General features: G+C 41.4%; 1 protein-coding gene across 1 annotated transcript in view; it reads left to right on the forward strand.

Annotated features, from left to right (window-relative positions):
• nbas (NBAS subunit of NRZ tethering complex) overlaps window positions 1-14,178 on the forward strand; it is a 138,189-nt gene that overhangs the window by 2,216 nt on the left and 121,795 nt on the right. The window contains exons 4-13 of the mRNA XM_035679126.1: window positions 1,265-1,342; window positions 2,050-2,097; window positions 3,183-3,226; window positions 7,378-7,511; window positions 8,893-9,026; window positions 10,920-11,018; window positions 12,850-12,988; window positions 13,082-13,147; window positions 13,265-13,393; window positions 13,819-13,882. Coding sequence (XP_035535019.1) covers window positions 1,265-1,342; window positions 2,050-2,097; window positions 3,183-3,226; window positions 7,378-7,511; window positions 8,893-9,026; window positions 10,920-11,018; window positions 12,850-12,988; window positions 13,082-13,147; window positions 13,265-13,393; window positions 13,819-13,882 — 935 coding nt within the window. The remainder of the gene's footprint in view (window positions 1-1,264; window positions 1,343-2,049; window positions 2,098-3,182; window positions 3,227-7,377; window positions 7,512-8,892; window positions 9,027-10,919; window positions 11,019-12,849; window positions 12,989-13,081; window positions 13,148-13,264; window positions 13,394-13,818; window positions 13,883-14,178) is intronic.

Raw genomic sequence — 14,178 nt, forward strand, 5'->3', positions numbered from 1 at the left:
TAGGGAGGACTTAGCCCTGTTAGCCCATATATACCAGCCGTCCCTGGTCCTATGGCATTTATTAGTTTCTGACTCTGGGAAAGTGGGGAAAAACAGTATCTCTGAACCATCTCTTTAACCAACTCACACTTTTCGGCTATTTGTGATCCAATTTTTATAACTAATGTAATATATTTTCACTTCCCTTTACTGAGCATCCCCTGGAAAGACCCGCCTCCCGCTTTGAAAAACTCTGCTGTATGAAATATGACATTATAAGAAGGCATTGAATAACGATGTTTAAGCTTAGATTTGGGTGTCTTGAATTTTTCCCCTACTCATATTAAAGTTTATGTGTAAGTATTTGTAATAGATGATAGTGGGACTACACTTTAAGCAGTGCAAATCGGAAGGCACTGACCTCGTTCACCCTGCTCTTACTGCTCAGTATCTGTTGGAACGTATTAACATATGTCTAGCTGTGGCCTGCAGTGGATTCTGTTCTGTCTAGAACCAAGGCCTGCTTATCCTCTCAGTGGGTGGTTAGCTAGCCCCATCAATAACCTCATTAAATATTTAAGAGTTCCTCTAGCCATGTTTGTCTCTCAGCTCTCGTTCTCTTTATGTGGATGAGAGAGGCTCAGGAATTTTATTTAATATAACTGGAGTAGGCAGACTGCCCTCCACATGTTGTGATGTTTTTATTTGTTGACAGTAGAAGAGCAGAAGCTTCTGGCGTAGTTGTAGCTCAAAACAGTACAATACAAAATTCAATAATAATAAGCTTTTTAAAACATGTTTTGATGTCGAGGAAGAATTCCACTACTTGGAAACTGCAATTTAAAGTGCAGATGAACTTAAAACATCCCAGCTGTCGGTGAAAATAAAAACCAGAAATGTGCTCTGGAGATCCACATTTGTTTGACAGTTCATTAAGTGTACATTAAACCAAAGTAACATGAAAAATTCATTAAGTCTAATCTTCATTTAAGTTTAATTAAATGTTAACTAATTTTATTAAAATTTAATTTAAATGTTTATTACATTAAATTGTTTAATTCAGATTGAATCAAACACAGTTCCTGTTGACACTCTTATGTACTGACAGACTGGTTACCTCTCTTTGTGAACACTTCTTATTCTTATTCTTTAGCCTCATTTAGAGGGACGCCTGGACGTGAGATGAGACGCTTTGTGAATACAGTGTGTTTAGCAGTTCATTAACATTTTCAATCTGTTCTGTAATTGTTTAATTGTTTTGTTTGTTTGACTCTGCAAACCTCAGCCCCTCCAGCTCGTCTCTGCCTCCTGGTCTTGTCCGCCAAGCCAACAAGCAGATCAACTGGCAGCTGGTGCTTGCAAGGTACACGGCACACACACGCTCACACACACACACACACACACACACACACACACACACGCTCTCTTTGTGATCGATACCTGAATGTTGCTACTATGTTCATGCACTAAGCCTTCCCCCCTTTCTGGTTTTCTCTTCCTTTTGTGTATCCCTTAAACCAATCATTTAATTGTACTCATTACAACAGACAAACCAAGTAGAAAGGTGGTTTTTAATTGGCTATCGATTCAGCCATGTAAGACAGTGTGAAGCTGCGGTGGTCAAAATGATGCAGTGGATGTCCATTATGTTGAGTGCTGATGTCCTTCCATTTGCTTTCCTGTCTGCCCTAAATCTATGGTCGGCGCTTCAGTTCATTTCCCCCTGAATGAATCTTTGCTCTTTTTAATGCCCCCAGTTATTATTGTTTCTCCTCTCTTTAAGCCATCCAACGTTGGCTCGTATTCCAGTATTTATCTCTTTTCCATCCAGACTGCCCTGCTAGACACAGTCTCACACACACACAAAACCACTCTTTTCTTCATTGCCTGTAAATGTGTGTTATCTTCCTTTATCACCCTAGGTGGTCTTCAGTTCATCTCCCACTTTTTAAAAAAAAAATCAGAGATAATGACATTTGTTCATCGCTCTCACCTTCTGCTCTCTTTGTTTTCTCTCTTATTTCTTTTTTCTTGTTTTCATTCCCTACTGTTCTCTTGTTTTCTCCGCAGTAATGGCAAACTGCTGGCAGTGGTTCAGGACCAGTGTGTGGAGATTAGGTAATTATTGAACTCTATCCCGCTGTTTGAGGCACTCTGTCTGTGTGTTCGAGTGATAGAGAGCCCTTTAATTAATGGGGTGATTTATCACAACTGTCTTTAATAAGAGCTGCAGTCTTGGCTTGTATCTAAAGAATGAAGATCTTTTCTTTAAGCATCAATACAATCAGTAATAATATAATCAGTCATAGTAGAAATACGGGTGTCAGTTTAGCTTACCTTTTGTGGCACCTATTCGGTACTTCAGGCAATGTAAAATTAACGCTAACTATTTGAAATTACCAGTGCTCCCTAAATGTTTTCATTCCTTTGCGTGAGCCTGTGTGTGAGGGATAGAGAAAGAGACCAAAGCATACATATGCATGAGTGTGTTTGTGCTCATTTTGGGTGGTTGTAATTATTTTCAGACACGATTCAATTTCCCCCTTACACAGAGAAAATGCACTCACTCAGCAATGTGCTCTATTGACACACTGTAATGCCTTAAATGGAGCAAAATTGAAATGAAAATCAATAGCAGCGGACCAGGTATACAAATATGTCTTGCTCTCCAGAGGCTAAGGAGGAAAATCCAAAGACTGTTTCCCTCTTGACACTTTATGTAATTGTAAGTCATTTTCATGCACATATCAATATGTAAAACATATAATATCCCCGTTGTTCAGTACACTCTTAATCGTGTAGTTGTGGTCGTTGTTGACCTGACACAATCAAGTCTCTCTCCTTACGCCTCAGCTTGATACTGTGGGTTTCTTCTGTGTCCTTTGTTCACACCACTGTTGTTTAATCACAAAGTGTTTTATGGCCTTGCTTTATGGCATTAGTCGGTGCGAGTGGGTGTTAAGTCAGCTCAAGGCCTTATCCATTGAGCTTTGTTAAGAGTCTATCTAAACACTGCCTACTCTCAAGGCCCTGTCTGCTTGATCCATTGAGCTACTTCAGTTGGCTATCAGTGGCTATTATACCCCACCTTATACCAGGTCATATAAGGCTTGGGTGCGTGTACCCTTGTTGTGCAGTGCAACTTTTCTTGCCCCTCTCATTCTGTGTGTGTGTGTGTGTGTGTGTGTGTGTTTGCTCCTTAGGTCTGTGAGAGATGACTTTGGCTCAGTCATTGGGAAGTGCCAGGGTAAGACCCCATGTTTTATTAATCACATACTGTAGTTCACGGCAAATGACATCAAATCACCATAGCTCATATTACTAAACACCCCATTTTCTTTGTGAATGTACTGGTTACTGTTGTGTGGTATAGCCAGTGTAATGTGAGTGTGCATGTAGCCCTTCATGTTGATCTAGGAGAGTTATGGAGTGTGTCCGACTGTACAGCTGGCGGTTCAAAAGGATTGTCTCTGTGTGAGAAGAGAATAGAATAAAAGACATCATACAATACAAGACATTTGTACTAAAATCAGGGCTGGTCAATATGGCTGAAATTATTGTCACAATACAAATAGAACCCATTTAGGGTCAGTATTCAGTGCAATGTTCAAATGGCATATGATGGGTGCAATGAACTATGTCAAACATGACATCAGACCGAGAAGTCTCAGTCAGATTCTCATTTGTTAAATAAAAACTGTAGCATAAAAGAGAAGAGAGACAAAGGCTGTGTCTGAAATCATACCCTGTTTACTATATAGTGTGCTATATTTTCTGGCCCCCATCTGTGTCTAAATTCTCAAAATTTGGTGTCCATGGTATTTATGTGTCTGCAAACAATCTCACAATGCAATGTGTCACATTTTATAGATGGGTAAATTAGAGGTATGCGACACTACACCTGTGATTATGTGAAATGATGATGATAAGTGTCGGAAATCTCAATACACCGCTCACTAAAATGTTAACTCGCAGGTATTTGGGGACTATTTATTAAGTGAACAATGGACTGATTTTGGACACATCTGAGATTTGTGTTTCGTCCAGCTCACATTTGACTGTTTCCTTTTTAATGAATTCATAGGCTGTATGTGTTCTGATGTTGATTAACCTGTAGTCTGAATTTACAGTGTCTATAGTTGTGCGTGTGTCTGAGCACACATGCCTGTGTTTGTACACATCTGCTTTGAGTTTGTTTCAAAGAAAACATCGACCATGGTGGCTAATTGGAATTTGTGAGAGAGATTGTGAACAGCAACACAGATAATCACCCTAATGCTCTACACTGCCACTCATTAAACGCAGCTTCTTAGTGGCTAATAAAAATAAATAGCCTTGATTGTTTGGTTAGTTATTAAAATGGCCTACTGTGTTGGTTTTAATTGTTCTTAACATGGCAAGCGCCAAACTGTCTGCAAGTTGAGAAGTTTTGAATGATACAAAACAAAGTTAAATACACTTAACGTCTATTGACATCTATCTTATTGATGTAGCTGCACTAATCAATATATGTATACTAGCAATGGATAAAATCTCTATGTGTAATGTAAAAGGGGTTGTTTGTAGTGATGCACCCCCAGAAAATTATCACCCAACTCTGCAGTTCCCCTTATCTCTGCTGAGTATTGAAGTGTCTTTCAGCATATTGTTTTGGTTTTAAGGCCCTCAACTTAATTGTTTGTTAACTCTCACCGCTCACGTCAACCCCGTTTCTAGCTGTGGCTGGCAGCTATTTTCAGTGAAAAGCTTTGATAAACCCACTGTACACCGCCTGCCCAGCACCAAACAGTAGAAGTTAGCAACTAGCTAGTGAACATAGTGGAGCACGTAGCCACTAAAGAGCCAGATATTTACCTCACGAGTGGCTAGACACCAAAAACAGGACTAAAGGTTTGAGTTATTATTGGACATTCATCAGATGGACAGAAACATGACTCCAAATGAATGCTACTGTTGCCGTGTGTCTGCCAAATGTGTAAATGTTAGCTAACATGGTCACCATAACAGCTTTATAAGGTAATAACACATAACCATAACACTTTAGAGCGACTTTTGACACCCCACAGTGGTAGCATAAAAAAGAAAAACAGCAATGTACACTAATGCCCTGCGGCCTCCCCCACAGATCCAATCGTTTGCACACTAGATTAATTGGCTGAAAGCAACAACTAGACTGCAGCATCTTTTACCAGGTTTCTTTCAAAAACAAACTCATCAGAATCATTTGAAAGAAGCCATTATCACACAAAGTCTACTTACAGGATAGTGGATCACTTTAAAGACAAAAATACAAGGGTGTTTTCTCTCTGAATTTCTGTTTTTTATTCACATTTTCTGCACATACACACAGCTCCAAATGAATCCAGAAGAACAAAGCAAGAACTCAGTAAAAAGCCCAGAATGAAACTTGTGTGGGTTTCTTCCTTCTCCTTTTCTTACAATCTTTCTTTTTTTTTCTCATTGTCATCTTTGCCACCCCTTCTCTGACTCTCTCTCTTACACTATATTTGTTCTGCTCTGGCTGGCCGTCATTGTGGGCCGTTGTTCTAATGGTTCATAGTGTGGATAACAGTAGCCCCTGGGCCCGTGTAAACCCCAGCCTCCCTCCTCTTTTTCATTCCATTTCAACTCTCCTTTTCATTTTACTTTTACTTCATTTCATTTCACGGAGATTTGTCCTAATGGATTTTGCTGTGATCCTGCCTTCAATGGCATTTGCTTTTAATGGAGGAGCGTGCGCGCAGTACTGCCACTATTGCTTGCGCGTGCGCCTGTGCGCCTGCATCCCTCGTGCGTGAACGCGACGGTGCATCCACACCTGTGTATCACTCTCTGTCTTTTTCTCCCCTCGCCCCTCCCTCCCTGTCTGGTCCTGTTACGGTGGAGTTGTCTCCCACCCCCGTACATAATTCATAAGTGTTGAGCTCTGATAAATGCATCTGCAAGGCTTTAGATAGAAGGGTCGTTGGGTGTAATTCTACCCAACGTCTGCCCCCGCCATCGCTGGGAGAGAAAAAGAATGAAAAAGAAAATATCAGGACAGTAGCATCCAATTTTCCAGCTCCCAAAAAAGCCATCTATGTGGAAATGGAGCCCTCTCAGCCGCAGAACAACATACTGTATACAATTCATAATGGGAGCGAGAGATAGGAGTGGAGGCAGTGTGAGAGTGAAATAGAAAAGAGATTGAAATACGAAGCAAAAGAACAAAAAGAGAACAGAGGAGACGCTTGGTACCTATGGCTCTCATAATGGCTGCATGTTCTTGTCTGCTCCTCCTCAGCTGAGAGTCTCAAAGGTGTGTTAAATCGCCTACTTCCCGAGGTGCTCTCTGATACTTAGGCCTTAAAATTTGGGGAGCTATTATTTCTCTCAGTGGGTGCCCGGATTCATTGTTTCTCGCTCTCATTCCCCCTCTCTCTCTCTTTGTCTGTCTTGCCTCCCACTTCCTCCCTCCGTTCTTCATTTAAAATTCTAGTCATACAATATCCGACGCCTCCATTCGTTTGCAGTATTGCCCACCAGGGGTTGCAGCAGCATTCCTCAGCCAAGAAATTCAATACAATAAACGCCAATAGCGCCGTTATGTGATATCAACAAAAACATAACTTCCTTTTCATAACTTTATTGCTTAGCAGACACAGCACCCGTGGTGGCATATTGTGTTTCACACTGTTCTCCAATGCAGAAATCTAAGTCTGTGCTAAAGGTAGTATCTAATAGTACGTAGTGCTTGAATATTCTCAGCTTTCTTGTACCCAACATTTGAGTTTGTACAAGAAAAGTCATACCCAATTTACCCCACATGCCGTTAAATGTGTCATAAGATAATCGGGTATTCAGAAAAGATTCGGGAACAGAGGCTGCCAGACTGCCCCAGCTCCTCTATCAGAGGGAAGTATGACAGCAAAGCCTTGAGAAAGTGCCAGCAGGCAGGGATGTGCTTCATAACAGCGATATGGTTACACTCACAGCACTGCTGAGCCAGCAGATTGGTAAAACAGTAGCCTATACTTCAATAAAAGCTGGATTTATGATCTCCGTTCTCCTCCCACTTTCTCCCCGCCTCACTTTTTACTCCCTCCACCTTTCTCCCCCTGTCATCGTGCCCGGAAAAATGTGCGTGTGCGTCTTTGAGAGACAATTATTGAGATGTATTACTCTAGCTATCTTTCACAGATGAATTGGATAGGTCCTTAGACACACTGTGTTGATGTATGGCATTAGCTTAATCCTCCTTCTTCCATCTGTATTCATCATCGGCACACCACGGAACACCAGGGATTATTCTCAGAGTTTTCTCATCTGGCTCAATAAGAAATCCTTAGCTCCCTGAATCTCTGTCTTTCTTTCTCTGTTTCTCTGAGCGCTCATGCCTTTTGTTTTTTTCTGCCACAGTACCTAAGGACCCGAACCCCCAGTGGCGGAGGGTGGCATGGAGCTACGACTGCACCCTGCTAGCCTACGCCGACAGCACTGGCACTGTGCGCCTTTTCGACCTCATAGGCAGCGAACTCTTTGTCATCCCGCCGGTAACCATGACAGCCCCTCCTCTTTGACGTCATCAAACAGCCTCTTTCCCCCTCCAAGCTATCTTTAACATTTTTCTTTTTCTTTTGCATGCATTGATACTAATTTTAAGTGATTAGGCTCAGCATATGGAAACCCAGCATTCACTTGGCTTCCTTTTTAGTTTTATCTCCATATTTTACTCGGATGATTGGTTCAGTTACAATATGTTGCATCTAATATGAATGTGTAGATGCACCTTAATCTATCATTGGAAAGTACTGTACGGGCAGATTCTGTGTAAAAAACAACAAAACAAAATACTACACAATATTAATATGCTAAAGCAGATTTGAATGTATTTGTAACTTTAAGGTGACACAGTTGTGAGAATTCAGACATCCGTAATCTCGGATCCAGACAATAGTTGGGCCATGCTCTGCTCTTTCAGTGCAGTACACATTTTTGAGACACTGTGAGCTGCCTGTCACCTTTTTGAAGGAAACGTCTCCATGTCACACCTTCTGTTCTCTCATTGTCTGTCATGCCTACTTTATCTTTCTTCTTTCCACTTTACTCATAGCGTCCCTTTCTTATCTCCTCCCTTTTAATTTTTCACACGAGTGCTGCTCCCCAGATCCTCCTTTCCATTTCTCCTCCAGCATCTCTCTCATCCTTGCATGTTGTCTCTCAGTAGACATCCTTGCACTGCCATTCCAAGTCATTCTGCCGTTCCCCCCCTCACTTAAATGCCCTCTGTGTGCTACATATTATCATTCCTCCATTTCTATCCATCATCCCTTCCATTCCTCCATCCGCCCTGTCAGAGACGATGAGCGCAGACATTCCCCAGCTGCACTCATCTCTCGAAGTCTGTGATCTTCACTCCTTTAGTGCAGCTCTGCTTTGTTATGTATCTACAGTATGTGTGTCTGCACACTTACAGCAGCAACCCCCGCTCTGCTGTGCTGCTTCTCTTGTTTGTCACTGTTAAGTGCACACACTGGTGACTTGCTGCTATTTCTGGAGAAGAGGATAAAAAAAAAAGTCAATTTGACAGAAAGTATGCATGGATGAAAAAATTTTTTAAATTTGCTCATCATCTCTACCTTCCCCATCTTGCTCACTTTCTGTCTCTCTTTCACTTTGTCTGTCTTATCTTTTGTTCCCTGCCTTCCCTGTCCCATCATTTTCTTTCTTAATCTTTTTTCTGTCCTTTTATGTTCTTTAACAAACGCTGCTGGTATGATGTATCTTTGTTGTTTGTCCTTGTAAAAACCTGGTGGGGCCACAAACTGATAGATAATTATACATATTCCTCTACTTCTTTTGATTTCTTCTACTATTTACATCACTTTCACACCGCCACTGACTCTTCTTTCTCATCTCTCCTTCTTGATCCAGGTGGTGAGTTTTCCTGGGGATTTCAGTTGTGCAGTGGCGGGCCTCATCTTCCTGGAATACACGGCCAGCGCTCAGTGGTCTGCTGAGCTGCTCGTTATCACATACGGTGGCGGGCTTAAAAGTTACCTGGTTAGGTGAGAGACAGAACGGCTTCCCTATTGCACCTAAAAATAATAGGGTTCACAGTCACAATATCCTGGAATAAATCCCCTACAGTGGTACTCGTGTTCAGCATTATTTCCAATTAAATCACCACAAATAATTGTATATTTTTTGGGGTAGGCAGCTCACATAGACACTCAGAACCACCCTGGGCTGTTTTATTATCTTCTGATTTAAATGCATGTTTATATTCTAACCTATATACAACAATACACCCTCTCTTTCAGATCTTACATGTCAACTGACATTTCCACTGCTCTCATCTTTTACTCTTTAAATGACAGTGCAGCCGCTTTTACTGGTTACACATCAACTGATATTTCAGCTGCTTTAATCTCTCGAATGGTTCTTGTGCCGCTGGACAGATCTGGCGCATTCCTTTCAAAAACTCGGAACCCTGAACCAATCATTTCCTTGTCTGCCTCCTTTCAAAACACACCAACATTGAGATCACTAAAGTATTTAAAAAGATCAGAAGAACCTGGAAGCAAGTAGAAAACTACACACGTGCTGTACAAGTGAAACATGCAGTCACTATAAAACTCACATTTGGCTTTTCCTGCATTCTTCTTCTACAGTCAGTCCTGTGTATTGCTGTAGGTAAGTCCACAACATTGTCTCAGAGCAGTGGTTGCTCCTGCATGAGGCATCGCGTGCGGGTGACTGACATTTCAAACCCTTCCAGGTCTCAGGTCTCTTAACTGTTCATACGCAATTTTGTATATTCTACACTCTATAGGACATTGCAGCCTATTTGTGGTATGATTTGATGCTACTTAATGCTTGTCTATATGTAAATGTGGGATAATACGTCTCTTTGAATACCAATTCCATAGCTTACCAGTCCTTATTCAAATACACATCTTGAGTATTTGATTAATGATGACGTCTGATTTTGTACTTGCAAGAGTCTCCATATGTGCTTCCCTTATGGCATTATTTGATATGCCATTATTTCAGAGATTTTCCGTTTAATTCTGCATGATTGCTGCAGTCACACCAAGCCACGGGTTAAGGTTGTGCCTGCGGGTTGAATCTCGATCAGACAACATCCTGCACTCTATGACTTCCCTTCAGTCCTGTGTGATGTTTGCCGAGAACGGGCAAAAATGCTGATTTTATTTTTCTATTACAGGCGGATAAATGGTGTTGGCTGCTTTTGAAGCCATCAGGGTGTGTGTGTGTGTGTGTGTGTGTGTGTGCGCGTGGAGGTAATTAAGATGTGGGAGACATTTGCACCAGATTTACTCTGAAAGTGCTGGCTTGTTTTTTAAAGGTTCATTTTCAGGAGGAGCTTATATTCACTCTTCCTCTTCATATGACTGCATTCCAATATTGTCGCTCAAACACTTTGAATTAGAATTTCAGAATTATAGCTGAGCCTTGACAGTAAGTCATCTCCCTTTCTCTCTCTCTCACTCTGTGCCAGCACTCCTGTATGTGTATGTGTGTGTTCGCGTAAACACAACTGCTTTACTGTGGTATAAACACCTAAACGTCTGGAGGCAGTGGAACTGTGGGAATCTTTCAGGTTTTTCCTTTGTGCTCTTTTTTCCCTACTCCCTTTCTCCTTTTCTCTATACGGTTTACATCACAAGGAAACATTTTCTCAATGAGATATCCCCACACGAACAACCCAACATCTTGTATAGTACCAATCTAATTTAGATTGCCCTCTTAGATTAGATTATATATATTGTCTCATTTTAATTGCAGCTGGGATTTAAATTGCTCTGTCATCATCCCCCAAAAAACAAGCTTTGTTGCACCAGTAAATGCACGTGAATGTTGATGTTTTGATTTGTTTTTGTAGCAGAGTTAAATTTTGGATGACTTGTCATGTGAGTATCCTTTCCCTTTCTCAGTGTTGGAACCAATCAAAACTTCCAAGAGAACCACAGCTTCAGCTTCTCTGCTCACTACTCCCATGGCATCACTTCGGCTATTTACCACCCCGGCCACCGGTAAGTTAGTCACTGCTGACAATCCAACACCCTATCAACCTCGAGTGACTGTAGAATATATTTGAAATAATGACTTCAATAATGATGTTTTCTGCCAAAATTCGGCCAATATTTTATTTATTTAATCCATCAATGGCAGTGTAATAATGCTGGTAGCATTCACACAACACGCCTTAGACGTTTTATTTTCTCTTGTGTCCTCCACGGTCAGAGCCTGCTTCTATTAGAACAGTGTTTCATCAAGGGTGTTGTTCATACATTTATATTCAGACATCCTTAGAAATCCTCTGAATCAATTTAAACCCACTCCTGATGATGCTACTTGATGCCATGTACAGCTTAAATATCAGAATTTTAAAGTGGCTGATTTCAAAGACTTTCATCATTTGATGTCATGGGCAATATGAGTTTACTCCAACTTGTCATCAATATGCTCATAAATATGTATTGCATTGATCACCGTGCAAGACCATAGTGGGAATTTGCTGCACAACAGTTAACGTAAACTGAAACTTTATTTTATCATGAAAAAAGTTGGTTTGCAGATGTCAGGGTTAAAATATTATTATAAAACAAGAACAAAAAAAAGTTCTATAAATATCAGATGATAAGACCTGAAAAAGAGGTAAAAGAAACAGCAGAAAAAACAAGGTTATTATGCAGTCATTATTGCAAAGGCATATGTTACATTATGAAATGGGGCCAAGAATAAAACACCTGCAGGAATTGACTATAGCGGTCTAAAATGCCCTTGGCCTTCCTCACCACGTAGCATCTAAAGGTTTCGGTTAATTATGTCTGGCTCACACCCGTGACCTCACTGTTTTCACCACGCTCCCCCAGTCTGCACAAACCAGATTTAGTTTGGCCGGTGAAGCTTGGTTTGGCAGCTTAATGGATTTTGGCAGCTACTGTCAAGTGTTTGCCAACTGATAGATGAGATGAAACTTTAATGATCCCTGTGTGAAAACTGGGTCAGCAACAGAGAGAATAGTATAGAGATAAGAAAAAAGGCAAGGTGAGAAGCTGGATATAAAAAGAATGAGTTCAACAGCTGAACATAAATCTGAAAATACTGTTTAGTAATGAGAATATAACCTGTTCAGGTTCAAGCAGACACTATGGAAGTGTTTACCAGTAACAGTTTTAAATTATGTGGTGCACAGATGGGATAACAAATACTTGGAAATGTTTCCAGATGTACAGTTAGACATTGTGATCTTTTAATTTTCATTTCATTTTGACAGACTTAATGCACTAGACTTGCATGCAAAAATGCAGATGTGCATCAGGGATGAAGTAGTCTAGCATCTGTTTTAATGAAACCTTATTATCACAGTATACAGAAAAAGGTGGCTTATGTCAGATGAGAGTCACCATGTTAACACAAAAATTAGCTTTCCATCAGTTTACTAACTCACCCTCAGCTCTTAGCTCTTACTAAATGTCCAATTTCTGTACACCAGGGGGCAGTGTTGAGCTGGACTGCGTTGCTCCAGCCACACCTCCCCCCTGAGTTTCTGACCGTTGTGGCATCTGTTCTTTTTCACTGCAAAGAGAGACCCATAGATCACTGTGGTCATTGTGATATTGTTGAAGTCTTATCTGATGAAAAACTTTTTAATCCACTTCTTTGCTAAGTGGCACTTCAGTAGTGTTAATCCTCACTGATACCTTGGGTCGTCCTCCAGCCTGGCTTGAACCCAGGCTGGAGGACGACCCCACAGTGACCACCTGTATTCGCTGTCCTTGTTATCCAATGCAAATCGATCTGTCAGGGCATAAGCATGGAGCTGGTAACCATGACTATGTGCGTGTGCTTGTTTTTCAGGTTGCTGCTCGTCGGGGGGTGTGAGTCGGGGGATGACAGTACGTCCAAGGCCTCTTGTTGTGGCATTACAGCCTGGAGGACTCTCTCTGGCTCGCCACACTACAAGCAGGTCACCAGCTATGAGGACGATGTCAATCCGGTGAGGAGAGCTACACACATGTTCATGCAGAGGTTATTCATGTCGATATCTAACACACACACACTATTGACATCCATTCTCTGTGTCTGGTAGAATCAGAAGAGAGGTTTCATCAGGATCCCCAGCATTAGATTCTTTTCCAGACAAGGGGATGAAAAGGTAACATGGAGCTCTTCTTTCCATTCTCCTCACTTATAATGAAAAGCCTAATGTGCAGGATCTGGAAGAATTGATAAAAACAAAAAAAAAATGTGTGCCTGCATTTGTCATGTCCAGGATGGCGTATTCCGCATGAGTCTGAGCCCCGATGGCACCCTGTTGGCTGTCATCCACTTCTCTGGTCGTCTGTCACTATGGGACATCCCCTCCCTCAAACAGAGGGCCACGTGGAGCCAAGACCAACAGGTACACCTCTAAGCCGCTGGTGTTTATGTGTATGCATGCATGATTTTGCTCATGTGGAATAAACCTGCATGCATTGCGGTTGTTGTGTGCTGGTAATATTTTGTATATTAGATGCTTGACTGACTGTATTAATGTAATCTCTGTCCCAAGAAATGAGTGTGTGTGTGTGCTCCCATTAGACAGTAAGTGAGGTGGCTTAGGGAGAAGTTATATTTGCAGAATATTTTGATGATTTATGCGGCGTGTGTGTACGTTCTGCTTCATTGCTGGTCTGAGCTGGCAGAGCTCCAGTGTGTGTGTGTGTGTGTGTGTGTATGCTATAAGTGTAAACAGGGTTAGAAGATTAATTTCTACACCCCCTCCCTTTTTCTTCTCTTCCTCCCTTCTTCTTCTTTGGTCCTTCCATCCTTCGGTCGTCCCTGCAGCCAGGATTTGAGGAGATCAACCCAGAGTGGAAGACATCGCTGGAGAGGAGGAAGAAAATAAAAGGTAGTTTGGCCTGAAGGGCTAAAGAGAGCCGACTTTGTTGCTGACACTGCAGTGCACGCTGGATACAATTTAATGATCTTTGACATGTCTTATTCACTGAATTATACCGTTATTTAGACATACAACCATATATTGTATGCCAAGGCTAGCAAATATTTTTCTCCTTCACAGTGTCCACGCTTGTGTGTGTGTTTCTGTGTGTATTCCATTTCTTTTGCCTTTTTTTTTTTGACAGTTTTGGGCCAGTAGTGGTGACAGCTGTGACAGCTTGTGTAAGCAATAATCTGTGTGAGTCT

Source organism: Morone saxatilis, unplaced genomic scaffold (genome assembly GCF_004916995.1).
Source record: "Morone saxatilis isolate NCDOM2014 unplaced genomic scaffold, NCSU_SB_2.0 Contig7, whole genome shotgun sequence".
NCBI lineage: Eukaryota > Metazoa > Chordata > Actinopteri > Moronidae > Morone > Morone saxatilis.